This window comes from Microcaecilia unicolor, chromosome 3 (assembly GCF_901765095.1).
Source record: "Microcaecilia unicolor chromosome 3, aMicUni1.1, whole genome shotgun sequence".
Classification (NCBI taxonomy): Eukaryota; Metazoa; Chordata; class Amphibia; order Gymnophiona; family Siphonopidae; genus Microcaecilia; species Microcaecilia unicolor.
This window is the reverse complement of record NC_044033.1, coordinates 422,821,096-422,841,133: the sequence shown is the minus strand read 5'-3', so window position 1 is coordinate 422,841,133 and position 20,038 is coordinate 422,821,096. Positions and strand designations below refer to the sequence as shown.

Below are 20,038 nucleotides of genomic sequence, written 5' to 3'. Positions count from 1 at the left end.
TCCATGGAGGCTCGGGAGCAGGTACTGGGCTGCTAGGAGACCGACGAATCGGCACCTCCTGTATTGAGGGGGAGCGATCCTCTTGGCGCCGACGCTTCTCGGTTGCCAACTCTCTCGACGCCCCGGAGCTCCCAGTACCATGTGTTGAAGGACGATGACGGTGCTTCTTCACCTTCGCTCGACGCCCCTCATCGAGACTCCTTGGTACCGAGTACGTGGTCGGTCCCGGGGGGCCTGCATAACAGGAGGCCTCGAGGCAGGTGGAGACCCACTCGACGCCTCAATGCTCCCAGCACGAGTTGGTCTCTCAGCAGCCATTACCTTTCTTCCCGACGTCGATGCTCCTGTCGATGTTGACGACTTCAGTACCGATGTCGATGCTGACGTCAAAAGACCGGACTGAGCCCCAAAAAGTTTTTCTTGTTGGGCTTCTCGAGACGCTTGAGTCCGTTTCTTCATACGCTTCAGGCTACAAGCGGTTGAGCTATGGTCGCGCCCAAGGCACTGGATACACAAGGTGTGGGTATCGGTACCTGAGATAGTCCGGTTGCACCGCGTACAACGCTTGAAGCCGCTGGGTGTCTTCGATGACATGGAAGGGAAAAACGGCTTCGGCGAAATCAAACGTCGCGACTGTGCCTTGAAAAGAAAAAATGGGCATAAAAGAAAGGAAAGAAGTCGGGTGCATTGAAAAAAAAAAGAAAACATTAAAAAAAGGGCTAAAAACTAGAAAAATACAGAAGTTTTTATTTTTTTAAAGAATGAGGTGAAAAATAAAATAAAAGTAAACAAAATCGTCGTCAAGACTCTTTCTCCTGGGCCAAAAGTGAAGAGAAGTGTAGAAACGCTGTCTCTCCATTTCGGACAAGAAAAAACTGAGGAAGCACGCTCACGCAACGGGCAAGAAGTCGTCCGCGCATGCGCGGTGCGTGCGAATCGCGTGCTAGAAGACTCTAGCAAAACTCGGTTTTATTTTGCTGGCAAAATGCCGCTTCCTGGGCTGACGAGGACGTCGACCCACATGTGAGAACAAGCAGCCTCTGCTTGTCCTCGGAGAAAACTGTTTATCCTTTTAAAAATTATTAATTAATTTTATTAAATTTTATGGCATTTATACTTTTTATTAAACAAGCAAGATGAATATATTAGTGGGGAAGTTTTTTTTTTTTTTAACCTGTGATGATAGTATTGGCGTCCATTAAAAAGTTTGGGATTTGAGCTTGGGTTCTGAGGTCCTCTCCAGTTTTGGTATTTATTTGTTACATTTGTATCCCACATTTTCCCACAGTATTTGAAAACAAAAATGGTGACACTAAGAGGGGGTAATACACTGCAAGTCGTGTTAGGGCCCAAACACCATGGTAAAGCAGACCCAGCTTTTTTCTAGGATTATTTTACCATTCAGGAGCATCGGGCCACAGAACACCAGCTGGATGCTCTCAGGCCACTAACTAAGGGTCCCCCCCCCCCCCAGACCTCTGGCCCCCACCCCCACTCAAGCACCCCCCCCCCCCCACCTGAAAGGTTTCACTGGTGGTCCAGGCTGGGGGTCCTCCAGGGAGACCTTGTAGAGTTCCGGGGTGGGGGCTTTTCGAGCAGGAGCGATGCCCATCTTTCCTGCCCTAACCAGTGCCACCTTATAAATGGCACCCCTAGCTAAGGGTCATATTCTATATAAGGATTTTCTTTTGAACGTGGCCTGGGCAGGGTAAGAGCGACTCAACATCACTCCTGCCCAAAGAACCCCTCCCGGACCACCAATGCAATCTTTCAGGGGGGGGGGGGGGGGGGGGGGGAGTGGGCGGCAGAAGTCTGGGGAGGACCCTGTGCTAGTTGGCAGGAGCATTGGTTTGTGTTCCGGGCCACTGGAATAACACTAATTGCGGAGGTGGCTTGCAAACAAGTTTATTCTTCTAAGGCAGGATTTAGCAGGTTGCTGAACCCATGGAAAATGAAGGTGTGATAAAAGGTGAACTTTTACTGCATATTGATGAATTTCTCTCCCCCCCCCCCCCCCCCCCCCCTCTTAGTGTCTTTCACAACATTTTTCTACAGAAACAGGGTTCTGAATTCAGATTTTATGGCTTTTGCATTGCTTCTGGTTTTTTTTTGATGGTTGGTAATTGTAATGCCCCCTTATTGTTTTACCATCAAATTTGATAGCCTTCCTAGTTTCTCATAGCCTTTCACTGCCTCTTCATGCGGTTGGTAGTATACCCCCAATAGTAAGCACTTCCTATCACACACAAGAATTTCTATCCATAAAGATCCCACATTGCATTTTGTTTCCTGCAGAACTTCTACCTTGTTTCACTCTATGCCATCCTTAACATATAGCATCAATGATAAACCAATTTGATCCACCCTATCATTGTGATGTAGTCTGTACCTTGGTGTCACAGAATCCCATTAGTTGTCCCCCGTCCATCAGACTTTGAGATACCTATTATGTCTAACTTCTCATCTAATGCCACAGATTCAAATGCTCCCGTCTTATATACATATATCTATATCTATTGTCTTTAGACTATTCATGGCTGCATACAATCTAATCTAAAGTATATTTGTATTTCAAATTTGTATAGTAGTTGATGGGGTAATTTGGATCACACATTTCCTGGAAGCTCTTTATTTAAATACTTTTGAAATACTTCAGCTTTTATATCATTTGGACCGTACAGGTCTTTATCTGCCATCATTTACTATGTTACTATGTGTAACCTCTGTACCAGGATATTCTAACTTCTGCATTTTCCCAATATCTCTTGAAGATGGACACTTAGGAGTGCAGGATTCAGAGTAAGGTATCAGCTTTCACCCCCAATTTCTAGTTTAAAAGCCATTCTTTTGAAACAGGCTCTCTCCCTCAGAATGCTGCCCAATTTCTAACAAATTTAAAGCTATCCTCTCTGAACCATCGTTTCATCAATGCACTGAGACTCCAGTGCTCCGCATTCTGTGTTTATTCCATAGCTATGGAAGAAACATTCCTGTCACTGCTGTCAAATGGCATCAACCCCTTGCGTGACAGATTCATTTATATGCTATCATCAAAGAAAGAATCACTCTAATTATGAGTCCTTTCAAATATCTAATGCAGGATGATTTCACAGCATTCAGAGACCTCTAATACTCAAGCTCAGTTTACCTTTTTTTCAGTTCTTCAATTCGCATTCGAAGCTGCTGATCATCTCGTTCTAGTCGTTTTAATTCAGTTCGGTGTCGATTACAAAAGACCTCCAAAGAAAACATTTTTACCCAAATTAAGAAACCAAAACACCATATTCATATTTCTATTTTCTAAGGATACTTTAAAAAATGATTAAGAAACACATATAGTAGTCAGTCCAAACAAGGTAGTCACACTTGTTTAAAATCCTCTGATTTCAGAGTTAAACCAATAGCTGGAACAATGCATAAAGAAAGCATAAAACTTTAGAACTGCTTACTCCCAACTTAAGTGACAAAATATGCCATCCCCCCCCCCCTCTCTTATGATAGCTAAAATAGCATCTCTTCCCTTACGGGCTGCAGGAATAGCTCCTGAGAACTGAATCTGTCTGAGGCTCTGTGCTTGAGGGAATTCCTGGGATTCCCAGTTGAACTGTGGATGTGTGGCCACTTTGAAGGCATACTTGAGTTCGGGTCCCTGCCTTACCCTTTTCTCCCTCCTTCCCAGTAGGGTGCTCTGTGCTGTCTTCAGTGAGTTCTTTTTTTCCATCTGACTTGGCTCACAATAGAAAACAAAAAACAGCACGTTTCCACACTTGAGCTCTGTGAACTGGGTCGCTGGTACGCCATTTTATTTCTGGCTCCTGGGGGAGTGGTTGTACTGGACGTTGCTGCATGAGCAGGGTGAGTCTGAGTGGCTTAGCGCCATTTTTGTTCCCTCCCCCTCCCCTCACTGTCAGTGCGTGTGCGGTTATGGGCTTCGAAGAGGCTAAAGCTGTGGAAAGAGACGCAGCCGGGCAGGGAGTTGTAGCGCAGGCTGCCTAGAGGAAGCGGGCTCTGTTCGTCTGGCGGCAGCGTCTGAAGCGGTTGTTTCCCGTGCTTCGACGCGCGTTTCGGGCGCCATTTTGGAATTGTCGGCGCACTGACAGCTGATTCTCAGGCAGGGGGAGGAGCAGTACTCCTTCCCTTCCCTTGGAATCAACGGGTGAGCGATGTGATTTGTTGATTGTCATTGCTCCGCCCTCGACGTCATCACGTTGTGATGCGAGGGCAGGGCAGACACTCATGTAGGAAAAGCTATCTCTGCCGCCTCACTTTAGAACATTGGGAAAGTGAGGCTTCATTAGAACGTTGGAGGTGTGTTTTATATAGAGAGATAGAGCTGTTATGTTACTGCAACAAACTAAACATTTACAGTGCAAAATGGATTTATTTAAGGCCTTAAATGTCCAATTCTTCATCAAATTCAGCAATAAACTTCTGAAAAACACTGAAGAAACTGGTAAAACTTGATCAATGCATGATCATCACTGCAATAAGACAGTGGCATACACATCTTGGTGCTTCTGTGTCTGCTCCAGGAGGACAATTTGAATAAATTCTGTGACTGAAATTAACCTTATCATTTACTTTGCAGGGGTAGCTCCATGTTTGTTACTAGTTCAAAAAGGTCACATACATTTTTGCTAAATGTTTACTGAACTTATGTTTCATTCAAATTTTTAAATCTTGTATTTTACAAGGTATGTGACAATAGCATTATGGTGCGGTAGTGTGTATTGTTATTGCCTTATTTTTAATACATTTCTGCACATTTACTGAAAATTTGACTTAAATAGGTACACAGTAGCAAACGCGCAGGTTCACTTTTTTTTCCCACGAAAGTAGAGCATACAAAAATTGAGAAAACTGTGAAGAGAAAAATTCCCCCTAGAGACGTTATAGCAATTCAGAAGAAATCACATTCTCTATATTTAAAAAAAATAAGACTTACATTAAGTATATTATACAAGTATGACAACATATGTTGTCACGAATGCAAATAAGTTTCAAGAGGTGACCAAGTTTGGTGTTTTTTGGTAGCTAAACCCTGAAATTCAGCTGAGGCTATCACAAGCTTATGATTGCCACCAGTAATGAATATTTAATAGACTGAAATTTTTCCAATTGGCCAAAATAGCTTTTTGTGCTATAGTGAGTAATATGTCAAATAGGCGCTTATGTGTCAAGTAAAAGATGAGGAATAGCGCTAGATTTAAATATAACAATGAATGGTGAGATGGGAATATGAAGATTAAATATTTTGGTAATAATAGACCATACTTCGTTCCAAAAAGCTAAGCTGCAATCAAACAACATGTAGTAAAGTTCCAGTGTATAAGGAAAGGCTGAAAAGGTTAGGGATCTTCTGTTTGGCATGCTATGGATGAGAGATGATAGGGGTCTATAAAACCATGAGTGGAGTAGGTAGTTATATAGAAACATTTGTTTACTCTTGTCAGAGTACTAAAAGTAAGGACATACTTCATGAAGCTAATAGGTAGCAATTTTAAAACTAACTGAAGAAAGAATTTTGTTTTCACACAATGCGCAATTATGCTGTGGAATCTGTTGCTCAAAGATGTTTTGAAAGCAATTAATGCAGCTGGGTTTAACAAGAGTCTAGCAAGAAAAAAGGAAAGATTAACAATTATTAGCCAGGTAGACTTGCAAAAGCTGCTGTTTATCCTTAAAGCATCTAAATTTATAAACTCTTAACGATAGAAGCCTTAAACATAATAGGCACCTCTGGAATTATTTTCAATTTAATAAACATTTCAAACAAAAATGAATATTTGAGTACCACCTGCAGAATCTCACCCTCTTATCAGTAATACTCCATTTGTGTTACTCATGTAAGACTTACTAAAGTCCTTTTCTCTATATAAACAAGCTAATAACCACTTTTACTTCTTTTGTGTGCCACAACAAATCCTGAACCTGCAATGTTAGAGTTTTCCAAAGTATTCCAAATATTTTCTCACCTCAGCTTCATTGTATTCTCTCTTTGTTGCCTGCACATCTGCTTTTAAAGTAATGCACTGGGGTTTCAGAGCTTGTGCCTCCTCGTTTATTGTCTCCAATCTATCTTGAACAGCTTTGAACATTTCTTCTGCTTCATTTACCTTGCCCTTTAAAGCAACAAATATACAATGTTATATGTAATAAAGTTATCCCTCATTTAATGTACAAACAGGACTTAAAGACAACTTGAGGCTAAAACATGGCATGTCCCAACCATATTTCTACACATATCTTGATATGTTGCCTGATATAGTGATAGATTCAGCTGTATCTAGATGTAAATCTGGAGCAACATGTCCATTTCCCAACCCATTCTGTGGGTCATAATCTGGGTTTAGCTCTTACCCATGAATCTGACACTCTCTATTTCAGATCTTTCTACTCCTCCTCTGCTGTAGTCTGATCATGTTATTCTAGCCTTTAAGGTTTCCTCCTTTGGCTTCCTTCAGTCTTCATTCTGTACTCCTACTGTTACTCCTTCTAATGGTTTTCCTCCTGACCCAAATGTTTATCCCCACTCTTCACTGCCTTTCCTGGGGACTTCCTTTCCCTTCCATTGTCTTCCCAGATGGAGGCTTGAGACTCTTTACTTTGTACTGCTCTTGCTCGCCACCCCCACATGAGACGCTGTCATTGTTGTTCATTTAAGACACTGTGGTATGATGGTAACTGTTGGCCACTGAAGCAGCAACTGTGTGTTTTGGAAAGGTATTGGAGGAATTCTAAGTCTCAAGAATCTCTGAAGGCCTATCAAGCTCAGTTGGTTTGCTATCGCTCCTTGCTGAAGGAGGCTCACCGTGCTTATTATACAATCCTCATTCGCAAGGCCCCTAATCAAACTAACAAACTCTTCTGTGCAGTAGCTCATGTCTCTTCTCTTAAAACACCTTCCTCCTTCCCCACCTCTCTACAGGCTCAGTATTTTGCTGATTTTTCTTTGTCTCTAAAGTGTCCTCTTTTGTGCTTCCTGTCCAAGTTCCCCTCTTTCTGCGCCTTCATTTTTCTCTACCTATCTCCCTCTGATAGAGACATTTAAAAACCTCAGTGGTGTTAATGTATAGCAGGTGAGCCTTTTTCAAATGAAGGAAAACTCTGGAATGAGGGGACATATGAAGAAGTTAAGAGGAAAATAAGATTAGGAGGAATCTAAGAAAATACTCTTTCACGGAAAGGGTGGTGGATGAGTGGAATGGCTTCCTGGTGGAGGTTGTGGAGACGAAGACTGCTTCAGAATTTAAGAAAGTGCTGGACAGGCATTTGGGATCCCTTAGGAAAGGGAGAGTTAGTGGTTACTGAGGATGGCCACACTGGATGGGCCTTTTGGCCCTTATCTGCTTCATGTTTCTTCCTCTGCATTACAGGAAGATTGTTCTATTTCTCTTACCTCGTCTTGGTCACAGTTTCTTTGCCTTCTATTATGATATTTGAAAAGGTACTAGGCTCAGTCGGGAAAACTAGTTGTTCTTTGGACCCTTCCCCCTCATTATGGTTGAGTCTAGGTATGGTCTCACACCATTGGCTATGACCGATAGTGAATAGCCTCTCTCCTGGTTTTGTTCCAGATGCTCAGAAATCAGCTGTTGTCAGTCTAATCTTGAAAGTCAAATCTCTGGACAATTCTGTTGTCTACAATTTCCACCCAGTGCCTAATTTACCTTTCTTGGCCAAACGTCTTGAGAAGTTGTGTTTTTGCAATGTTGAGGCTACAAACATTATTAATCCTTTTGAGTCAGGGTTTCAAAAAAGGTCATTCTACTGAGACCATCACTGCCTCTCTGCTAAATGACTGTTATCCCGCTTTTGATCAGGGCAAGGCTCTTCTGCTTATTTCTTTAGACTTATCTGCAGCATTCAAGTTGGTGAGTCAATCTCTTGCTTTCTTGCTTGGCCGCATTAGGGATTACTGGTTCTACCTTATAGTGGTTCATTTCATTTCTGGCAAATAGGACTTTGTCTCTTCCTACTTTGTCAACTGTTCTTTCTTTACCGTGGTGTCCCTCAGGGTTCAGTTCTCTCCTCTTCTTTTCAAAATCTTCCTTCGTCCACTAGCACTGTTAATCCAAGAATCTCAAACCCATTGTTAAATTTACGCTGATATTTTACTGGTTTCTCCACAAGACCATTCAACTCCTGATTTTCCTCTGCTGCAATCTAGTTTGGATAAGAATGTTGACTCGCTTACCACCCATTACCTTGTTTTAAATACAAAGAAATCAACTGTATTATGGGTTACTAAGCATCAAGCTTTTCCCTCCACTTCTCCTACAAGGTAACCCTTATCCAACTGGTGGACACTCTTAAATACCTAGGGGTTCTCTGACTCAGGCCTTACTTTCCGTTCACAGTCACCAAATCATGTTTCTACTCTCTTTGCTTGAACCGTTCCATTCGACAGTTTTTAAATAATGATAGCTGTCCTACTTTGCTTTTTTGCCCTCATCCCATCTCAATTAGATTACTGTAACGCTGTATATACTGGGCTTCCTACACTCGCTGTTAAAAAAAACTCCAAACCGTTCAAAACACGACAATATGACTCCTCATACATGCTCGATGTTACAATCATATATCCCATCTGCTGAGACATCACTGGCTGCCAATTAAGTTTTGTAGAATCCATAAGATTCTCACATTGCACCATGAGACTCCTCTTTATCTTGTCTGTTTTATTACTCCTTAAAGGCTGGTCCATGCGCTCTGTTCCTATTTAGGTCATCAACTTACTACTCCCCCACTGTATTTAACAAAACTGTAGTCCACATACCATTCTGCCTTTTTTGCTGTTGCTCTATTTTAGTTTAACACATTTTTATTGACGAAAAAGCACAAAGTACAAGTTATGCAAATCTGGTATCCCAGTTTGGTGTTCACGATACATCCACACGACACTCATATAAGATTATTCTTCGTCATACTTTTATACTTTTCACCCCACCCCCCCTATAATTCTTTAATAGAACAAAAGGAATATGCTAAGCCTCCCAACCAGTTTATATGAATCATCAAAACATGAACCAGTGAACAAAACTCTGTAAGAGAGTACATCTGTACTTATTGTCTTCATTACTTATTGCCCCCCTCCCATAGTCCCCTCTCCCCACCCCCCTCCCTCCCACGAACTGTGAGCTGTAAACTAATCTGTGTGTACATTAAAGGAAATCTAGACGATTATCCTACTTCTATACGCTATATCCTATTGAGAAGCAGACTGCGCCCCCTAGGAAATAGGGATCCCAGGTCTTAAACGTTTAAACCGCTTTGGGAACCCTTTCGCCTCCCTTGCCTCCCATCTAGCCAACTGGTGCACTTGGTTCCTCCAACGCCAATAAGTTGGTGAGTCTGGCACAGGCCAATATTGTAATATGGTTTTCCGAGCCACCAAGCTCAACTTACGGCATAGGAGGCGAGCGCCCGTTGATTGGGCATGGAAAGCCTTTTGGGTGTCTAATATAAAATGGACCCATGTTCCCGTCATTGGCGTTCCCAACGCTATGACCAAAAAATTTCTTATTCGTTCCCCAAAGGCTCTCACTCCCGGGCAGGCCCAGAAAGCATGATAAAGTGTATGGGGGAAATATCCACACTTAACACAAGATGCCCCCTGTAGCAAGCTTATATGTGACATCTGTTGCCCGAACATGTATGCCCGCATAATTACCATGTATCCACATTCCCATAGTCTCTCGTCCGTGATTAGGGCTGGGATACTCTGCAATGTTGCCCCAACATCCTATCCCTCCAGGGAGGTCCCTGATTCTTGTTCCCACCTATCCTTAATAGCTAGGTAGTCCTTTGGAGGGTTCCGACGAACCAATGCTTTGTGGAATGCTGACACTGACACCCCCTGTGCTCTCCATTTCCTGAAAGAAATCTCGCACTCTCTGTCCCAGGCGTAATCTTAGACTTGGTTGGTCCAATGCCAAGAAAAAAATGATTAATTTGAGTGTACGCAAACTGATTCCCCCAATGCCTTCCTATTCTTGTTTGTAGCTCTTCATATCCTATTAAATTTCCCCTCCCCATAAGTGCTCGAGCTGCTCAATTCCGTGCCTCTCCCACGCAAGAAACACTGGGTTGTCCCAGCCTGGCTCAAAGGCTGGATTGCCTCTAATGGTCAATACCTCAGACACCACAGGGTTCCCCCCTAGGCTCTTCACCATCCCCCTCCACGCCTCTCGTAATGGATTAAGTATTATGCAATGTCTAAATATTTTTGGGAGTTCTCCACGTGGCTGGTGCAGTAAAGAGAAGAAATTAAAGGGGGCAAAGTACTCCTTTTCCATCTCAATCGGGGTGTGTACACGTTGGTCTGACCAAACCAATCACCCTAGTGGCGTAATAAGCAAGCTTGATTATACAAATAAAGGTCAGGGAGTCCAAGCCCTCCCTGCTTCCAACCTCCTAGTACAAATGAAAAACGCAACTTCGGCTTCTTCTTTGCCCAACAAAATTTACTGAGGACCCTATATATTTTCTTCAAATCTTTCTGCAATATGCGAAGCAGCAGGGTTCGCAATACGTAAAGCCAACGAGGGAATATAGTCATCTGCACTAGGTTTATCCTGCCCCGCAACGTTAATGGGAGTTCTCCCCAGGTCTCCAACTGTTTCTTTGTTTCTTCTATAAGAGATGTAATATTAAGAGTATATAATGAATCCAGATCTAGGGTTAACCTGACACCTAGGTACCTAAATGACCCCTCCGCCCAACTCAGCGGAAAATCCATGCCCCACTGCTGTTTCATCTCCAAAGAGGATTCCAACGCCTCTGACTTAGCCAAATTTAAACATAGTCCCCATACTCCCTCAAGACCTCCATTAGGGCTATAAAAGATTCCCTTGGGTCCGTCAAAAATACAAGAAGATCATAAGCAAAAGCCGCTATTTTGAATTCAGACCGACCTACCCGTAACCCTTTTATAGATGCAGTGTCTAGGACATCTCGTATAAGTGGGTCCAGGGATAGTACAAATAATAAAGGCTACAAAGGACATCCTTTTCTCGTTCCCCGAAGTATGGGAAATGTCCTTGATTCTATACCATTTACCAGAACTTTGGCCTGAGGAGAATGATAAAGGGCCCGAACTGCAGACGTGAAACCATAATTCTCCAGGGTGTTGAACATGAAATCCCAATGGACCCTATCAAACGCCTTTTCTGCGTCAAAGCTTATCAGCAACAGCAGCATTTTATTCCATTTCCACATCTGCAGTGCGGTCAAGATTTTCCGTAGGTTCTTTGCTACCGTTCTCCCCTCCACAAACCCTGTTTGCGCCTCATGTACAAGACCCGGCAGGACTCCAGCCATGCGGTTGGCCATGATCTTAGCCAGTAATTTCGCCTCCACATTCAGTAATGATATAGGGCGGTATGACTCCGGTATCGTTGGGTCTCTACCAGGCTTTGGTAAAACAATTATTTGCGCCTAAGACAGGTAGCTCCTCCATCACTACTAACCTATTTAGATATCTAGTCAGGGGCTGTATAATGTTTTCTCCCAGAATTTTATAGAACTCCATTCGGAGCCCATCAGGACCTGGGAGTTTTGAACAAGGAGCCTCTTGTTATCACTGATGCTACTTCCTCCTCCTGAATCTGCCTATTTCATTTTTCCACATCTCTCTGTCTCAGGGAGGGTAAGTCTAAGTTGTTCAAGTAGAGGGTCCCCAGAAGTCCCTGTTCTTGAGGTTTTTCATACAAGTGACTGTAGAATTTGTAAAAAACCCGACACATAACCTCATCCGTGCGAGCCATTTTTCCCTGTCCATCCTTCAACTGAAGAACCCTTCCCCCTTGGGCCGCATCAGACGCGCCAATAATTGCCCTGCTTTGTTCCCATACTGATATAGCATGTATCTGTAATAGGCTTGAGATTTGGAGGCTCGCTGGTGTACACGTTCATTTAACGCCACTTGCAGCTCCACTAACCGGACCCTGTGAGCCTCACTGTGTGTCTGACCAAAACGTTTTCGGGCCTTACTGACCTGAGAGCTTAATCTCAATATCTCTCTGTTCCGGGCTACTTTCATATAATGTGAGTAACTAATGACTTCCCCACGGAGTACCAATTTCGCTGCATCCCAATATAAAATTGGATCATCGTCGTGCCCCCCCATCCATGGTCCTGTAATCGCGCCAGCACTCCACGATCTTTTCCTTAAAAGTCGCATCTCTATATAAGGCCGTCGGAAACCTCCAAAAATTGCCACCGACATGTGCAGGACCCAGTTCCCAGTCCATATACACCCATGCATGATCTGAAATTACATATGGCCCAATTTCTACTTTAGAGACCTTGCCAAACAGCTCCTTTGAAACAAGAATATAATCAATTTGTGCCTGAGTAGAGTGTGCCCTGGAAAGGTGTAGTCTCTTTCTGTGGGGTGTAGCACTCTCCAGATGTCCACTAAGTCTAACAAACGCCCCAGCCTATGCAGGCCTTAGACACTCCCATATCTCTCCGACTACCCTGCGAGCTATCTACTCTGGGGTCCCAGACAGTGTTAAAGTCTCCTCCCACTATAACAGGGGCCCCGGAATGACCAAGTAGGTGTCCTATCGATGCATTGTAGAACTTCTTATCGTACTGATGAGGTGCGTACATATTGCAAAGTAATATTTTTTGGCTCTGGATTTCTAATTCCACTATTACACATCTACCCCCCGGGTATATAAGTATTGGCTTAATAGCCGCCGCCACCCCTCTGCGGAATAACACTGCCACTCCTCCTTTTTTCCCTTGGGCCGCTGCTGCCACACAGTCATCTACCCACCACGTTTTCAATTTAACATGCTCTACTTGGCTCAAGTGGGTCTCTTGTAGCAGTGCAATATCAATTTTATGTATCTGTAAATGCTGTAATATTTTGGCTCTTTTAATCGGAGAGTTAATACCTCCAACATTCCAACTTACTAGTTTTACCATACGTATAACATCATAATATTGCTAAGTTCAAAGACACTCAGAAATCGACATCCAGGGTAGAGTCCCAGCCAGCGCCCCCCTATTCCTATCTTTTCCTTGTCTCTCACGCTTCTCATATACCATAATTTCCAAACACCATGCATTCTTTCGTTACACACCACTATACTTAGTAACAACCCCCCCCCCCCCCATTACTTCCCAACCCCTTCCTCTCTCCTGCTCCGGTTCCCCCTCCTCCCCCTCGTTCTCTGCTTTGTTCCCCCCCCTCATCTTCCTTCCCTCCACCCCTATATCTAGCGTTCCCATAGAGGGAATTGTCACGGTTAAATCCCCCCCCCCCTTTACCCTTGTTCCAATTCCCCAACTGCTTTTGAAACCTTTTCCCCACAGTATATAAAACTTTTCACAAAGTTCCTAAAGCAAACCCGGGTTATGTCTTATCCCTTATAACCCGTCACTCGTCCCTCCCTCAGAGGAAGCCAGATTCTTAATACCAGTGTCCAGCTTTTGTTTAGTTGCCTTGAGACTCTCATATATCTTCCATAACCAGATCTCTCATTATGGCTATGATAAGGTCCGATGTGCCTCAGCACCGCATACTTCGTCTCCATGGGCAGCATCCACTCAGTCCTCCGTGTTGCTTCATTAGGTCCCGCTGTGATTTCTTCCTCCATTTGATGCACATAACCTTGTGCCTCCATCACCGATTCAAACGAGTGAATTTTTCCTTTGTATGTAATCTTCAGTACAGCAGGATATACCAGTGCAAAGCATATTTTCCAAGAAAACAGTACAGCACAGAGCGGCAAAAAAGCTCTACGTCGGCCCGCCACTCCGGCCGAATAATCCTAAAAACACAGGATCCGCTTATTTTCATATAGCAAAGGTTTATCCAGTCGTGAGGATTGCAAAATAAATTGTGTATAAAGTTTAACACACGCAATATAACCACTCTAGGCTTACTGGAATTAATGTGGTGTGGGCCGATCCTGTGGGCCCTTTCCACCCTTAATGGCCCCATAGCGGCAGGAAAAACAATTCCTTCTGTTAGCCAGCGCTCCAGTGTCGCTACCAAGTCCTGGTCTCCTAGCTGTTCGGGGAGCCCGACCAGCCACAGATTATTCCGTCTGGAGTGATTTTCTAGGTCCTCCACCTTTTGCTCCAAGTTTTCCATTTCATTTGTTATCTCCGTCACCCATGCAGAAGAGACCGATGTTGAGGGACCCGTGGGGCTAAGCGAAGACACCATCTTGTTTTCCGGCGGCTTGCTTCGGAGCTTATCTTTCTGTGCAGATTTCGCTGCCATTTCCGCGCTGCTAAACAACAAGCCAGGAAGCAGTGAGTGTTATCTCTCCCCCCACTGTAAATTCGTTGTTTTGGGGTCCTAAGATCGGCTCAATATTGTTGGAGGGAGAGAGGTGGGGCAGGAGCGCCGTTCACTTGCGACTGCTCTCCTGCATGGTCCATTTTATTGGAACTCTCTTGCTTTGAGATCCGTTCGGAGTTGTCCTGTCTCCTGTTTCGGAGTCTCATGAAGTCCTTCTTGTTTTCTCAGACATTTTCCGACTCAGTAGGTCCCCAGGCTGGTCCTGCCAGTGACAGTAGCAATGGGAACATTCATAGCTCTTTTTTTTCTTTTACTATCCTATCTCATTTTGTAGTTCTTTTCTGTTTTCTCTTCAAATTGTAAATCGCCTTGACTGTCTGAAAGGTGTTATATAAATACCTGAATAAACATAAATGTATTGTAGTGGAAGTGTGTGTTCTGGATTACTGTAATGCCCTTTACACTGGGGTTTTGGCATAATACTAAACAAATTAACTGGCACAGAATTTGGCTGTTTGTTTGATATTTAGACTGACAAAACGGGACAGTATTCACAGGTATATGGAACGCTTATATTGGTTCCTAGGGAGAGAGGGCATTGTCAGTTTAAATTGATGATTATGTATAAAGTAATTGATATATCTCAACCACTATACCTTAAAGAACTCTTGGGTGCCATACTGTACAAGAAGAACGTTACAATTTGAAACTAGGCATTTGTTTGCAATACCTAGTTGGGACATTGTGAGGCTCGTCCATTGATCCCTTTAGGATTAATGGTCCAGAAGGTAGGAATCATCTTCTTCAGGACTTGAGAGATCAACCCTCAATGCTGTCCTATAAGAGGAGATTGAAGACTTTACCTTTGCTCAGGCTTATGAAGTGCAGCGTTGATGCCCATTATATTTGTATTTTAATATTTTCTGTTTTTAATCTATTACTCTTGCTATTATTATTGTTTCTCTTTTATTTGAACTAGAGTATAACTTGGGATAATGTAGGATATAAAAGTCTTAAAGAAAGAAATCATTTTGAATGAATTTTATTTCTATAACAACAGGTATAAAAATTTTATGAATAGACACACACATACTGTAGGCGGGGGAAAAGCCTAGTACAACAGAAATAACTTTCTGGCACTTTTGACTTGTTGTTCTACCACGAAGAGTCTGGGCACCTTGGACTTGTTGTTAAACCACGAGGAGTCTGGGCACCTACGATTTTGTTCTTCTAATACAAGGAGTCTGGCCACTTTTGAAATGTTCTTCTACCACAAGGAAAACACTTGAGGTTCCACGCTGGCTCTCCATTGAATGAGAATAAAAATTTTGATGGAGGAACAAGATACAATTTAAAAACAGCAGTGTTTTGCTGAGTGTCTTATACAGGTGCTATTTTAATGTTGTGCCACAAAACTAAGGAGAGGAGTTATCAATGTGAGCTACCATTAAAATGTGTTATTTTACTGTTAACCCCACATATTCATGCAATCTTCGCTAAATTACCATGAATAAGTGGTAAAATAACACATCTTAGACTATTGCAACTTGCTTCTTACAGGTCTCCCACTTAGCCATCTCTCTCCTCTTCAATCTGTTCAAAATTCTGCTGCACGACTAATATTCTGCCAGTGTCGTTATGCTCATATTAGCCCTCTCCTCAAGTCACTTCACTGGCTTCCTATCCGTTTCCGCATATTGTTCAAACTGCTCTTATTGACCTACTAGTAAAAAAGGCCCGTTTCCGAAACCAATGAAACAGGCGCTAGCATGTGGTTTTTTTTTGTGTGTGTGTGTGTATGTATGTGTCACAGAGTTATTTTGTGTGTGTGTGTGTGTGAGGGTGGGGTGTGTGTGCAGGTTGTTGATGTGTGTCTTTTTTTGTTTGTTTGTTTTGTTTTTTTGTTTGGGGGGTTGGGGGATGTGCTGTGCTATGCTGGCAAAGTGGGATGGATTGGTGTGTGGCTTTGAGGGTGTGTGTCTGTTGTATTGTGTGTGTGTGGTTTTGTCTGTCAAGGAGGTTTGTGGAGGGGGGTCTTTCTGTTGGTGAAATGTAAATGTGGTTGTAGGGAGGTCAGCCTTTGCTGAGTGGTGGATTGTTTTTTCCGTTTTTTATTGTTTTTTTTAGTGTTGTGCTGAGGCAGCAGTGTTTTTTTTACATTGGGCAGAAGGTAGAGGAGCACGTTCTTGGTCTGTCGGTATTTTTTGCCCGTTTCAGGGCTGCTGTAGGGGAACACTGGAAGAGAAATGTGCTGTGGGAAGCAGCGCCGTCTTTTTCCGTTGGGCTGGGGTTCTGGGCATCCTGGAGGTGGGAGACGGCTTGCCTGAGGACGGGGATGGTTGTTTTAAGTTGGCGGAAGGGAGAGGAGCACGGTCTCGGGCCATCGGGTGGTGATCCGGTATGTTCGGTCCATTTCAGGCCGGCTGCAGGGGAATGCTGGAACATGCGCTGCAGGAAGCTGTGCCGTCTTTTTCCGGCTGCTCAGGGAATCCCCGAGGTGGGAGACGGCTTGCCTGAGGCTGGGGATGGTTGGGCACGGCCGCTTTGGCAAAAGGGGAAGAGGAAGGGGTTGGGGAGTTACCTGTAGCTGCGTGAGAAAACGGGTATTCTTTGTTTTGTATTATTAGTTTGCATTTCTGTTGAAGAAAGAGTGGATGCCTTTTGAATGATGGAGGTGGTGCGTCGGTGTGCGGTTGTTTCGTTAGTTTGGCAGCAAGTCTCCAGCAATTCCTAGGCAGGGAAGGAGTAGGGAAACATGCTCCGCGTGTTTCCCTACTCCTCCCCCTTCCTTGGTCGCTGTTTGCTGCTGGCTGGGTCGCGGGTAATCCTTCCAGCTGGGCCGCAGCTTGTCCTGTTCGCCCACGTCCCAGATGGCGACAGGCACGTTGTTTTCCGGCTCCTCTGACTCCATGTCAAGCGATCCCAAATTTAGTCTTTGCTATGGGCCCTCTGGCACTCTTCAGTACTGGCAATAGGCATTTAAAAATTTCTCCCCCCCCCCCCCCCGGTCTATTTTTGCACATACCCACAGCAGGAATATTCTTCTCTCGTTCCAGCGGTGGTTCTGTGCTCTCCGTGCTGCACAGATAATGAGCCATTCTGCTGGGGAATGCTCCTCCCTTATTGTCACGTAGTTTCCTCTGATTGGTCCGTCTTACGTTGCCTAGTGTTGCCTGGGAACGGTGTTGTGATGGTCCTTTGTGTTTCAGAATGTTGAGGGTGTTTTTTCTGATTGGTCCGTCATGCGAGGGCGGGGCAGAGAGACATGGTCAGTGTTATGGCTTCACCACCATGAATCCATGAACCCTTCAGGGACTGAGTGACTTCAGAACGTTGTCTTCAGAACGTTGAGGGTGAGTTTTATTATAGTAGATAAGTGCATTCACTCTGCAGCTCCTCAGTACCTCTCCACTCTCATCTCGCCCTACATTCCTCCCCGGGAACTCCGTTCACTGGGTAAATCTCTCTTATCTGCACCCTTCTCCTCCACTGCTAACTCCAGACTCCGTTCTTTTTATCTTGCTGCACCATATGCCTGGAATAGACTTCCTGAGCCGGTACGTCAAGCTCCATCTCTGGCCGTCTTCAAATCTAAGTTAAAAGCCCACCTTTTTGATGTTGCTTTTAACTCCTAACCTTTATTCACTTTGTTCAGAACCCTTATTTTATCATCCTCACTTTAATATTCCCTTATCTCTTGTTTGTTCTGTCTGTCCTAATTAGATTGTAAGCTCTGTCGAGCAGGGACTGTCTCTACATGTTCAAGTGTACAGCGCTGCGTACGTCTAGTAGCGCTTTAGAAATGATAAGTAGTAGTAGTAGTAATCTTAATTGTAGGCCATGTTGCTAACTACACCACAAAATAAACAAACATTCTTATCACCTAATAGTAAAAAAAAAAAAAAAAAAGTACACATACCTGCCATTCCTCTACTTTTTGATCAAACTTCACAGTACGGCTTTCCTCAACATTAAGATGGTCCCTGATAGGGTTAAGCTGTTTTTCAAGCTCATTAACCTAAAAGAAGAAAAAAAAATGCATGCACTTTTACTTACTGTTATTTTGAAAATTATAAACGGATAGTATCAAATGAATAGCAAACATTACCACTGCCCAAGCCATTTGATGTTTAAGGCTTTCCAGTTGATCTTTCATTTCGGTTAAACATGTAATGCTTTGGAAGCGTCTCTCTTTTTCCAAACAGTGTTGCTTCAGTTCTTCAAGACGCTAGAACAAAGACATTTTATAAGTAATAAATAACTCAGTTTTGTAAATTCAATACTTTTTGTCTGTTTTGATCTTTTCTATACACCATTAAAATAAGCTGTGAGAACTGTCAGTACAATTAGTTTAAGAATTTGCCTACGCAATGGTGCTAGAATTCACTTATTATAAAGAAATAAGATCTAATAAATAAATAGAATAATCGATTAATAGATGATCCCATAAAATAGCTGAAACTGGTAAATGGCCAATGTAGACCTTTTACTAACCCATCAAAAACTTTGGTATCTAATGAGTTATGTTAGACAGGCAGTAATCTAACAAACAAGATCGTCTAAAAATTGGTACCTACTGCTGGCAGAAATGGATTTGATGAACACAGAGGCTGAGAGCAGGGATATGGCCTAAAGAGCCACAGTAGCATGGAAATGCTCCCTGATTGTATTAAACAGAAGATGGACAAAAAAGGAGAGGTAATTGGGAGAGGAAGGACAGAGAGAAATCATAAGATACCCCAAAATAAAAATCCAACATGCTCACCACAACCACCTCTCTCTCCCAGCCTTATAGTATCTGAGCAAATAACAAAAGCTGGAAAATATTTTTACCCTGGCATCTGAAAACACAGGCCTGTATTCTACTTTTACAAATAATTTTCCACCCCTTATAATGAATTTTATCAACTTCTCATTTTGTCATGCATGCCAGATTAAAGCTACATAATCAATAAAGTAGTAGTCTGTATTTGGTACATCAGGTCAGCATATTAGCCAACTATTCTATCTGGCACTGAGCCAAGATAATTATGCTTACTCAGAGCTTACTATATCACCTTTTCTGATGAACATGTCAAGGTGGTGTGGAGGAGCATTTTTGACTGGGGACGCCCATCTCTAAGGGCGCGCATCTCTGAGGACGGCGCCGTGAAGGGGCGGAGCCAACCGTATTTTCGAAAAAGATGGCCGGCCATCTTTTTTTTTCGATAATACAGTTGGGGCTGGCCAAATCTCGACATAAATGTTGAGATTGACGGGTTTGAGATGGCCGGCTTCGGTTTTCGCCCATAATGAAAACCGAAGTCGGCCATCTCAAAAACGAACAAATCCAAGGCATTTGGTCGTGGGAGGGGCCAGGATTCGTAGTGCACTGGTCCCCCTCACATGCCAGGACACCAACTGGACACCCTAGGGGGCACTACAGTGGACTGCAAATTGGTCCCAGGTGCATAGCTGGTCCCAGGTGCTGAGTCCCCCAAGACCCCCCCCAAAACCCACTCCCCACAACTATACACCACTACCATAGCCCTAAGGGGTGAAGGGGGGCACCTACATGTGGGTACAGTGGGTTTCGGAGGGCTCCCATTATCCACCACAAGTGTAACAGGTGGGGGGCATGGGTCTGGGTCTGCCTGAAGTCCACTGCACCCACTAAAACTGCTCCAGAGACCTGTATACTGCTGCGATGGACCTGAGTATGACATTTGAGGCTGGCATAGAGGCTGGCAAAAAAAGTTTTTAAAGTTGATTTTTGAGGGTGGGAGGGGGTTA

The 20,038-nt window shown here is 43.6% G+C and overlaps 1 protein-coding gene across 1 annotated transcript in view; it reads right to left on the bottom strand.

The window, feature by feature from the left end:
- SMC6 (structural maintenance of chromosomes 6) overlaps nucleotides 1-20,038 on the bottom strand; it is a 413,908-nt gene that overhangs the window by 259,298 nt on the left and 134,572 nt on the right. The window contains 4 exon segments of the mRNA XM_030198844.1: nucleotides 3,149-3,237; nucleotides 5,976-6,122; nucleotides 18,186-18,284; nucleotides 18,375-18,494. Of these exon segments, the coding sequence (XP_030054704.1) occupies nucleotides 3,149-3,237; nucleotides 5,976-6,122; nucleotides 18,186-18,284; nucleotides 18,375-18,494 (455 nt within the window).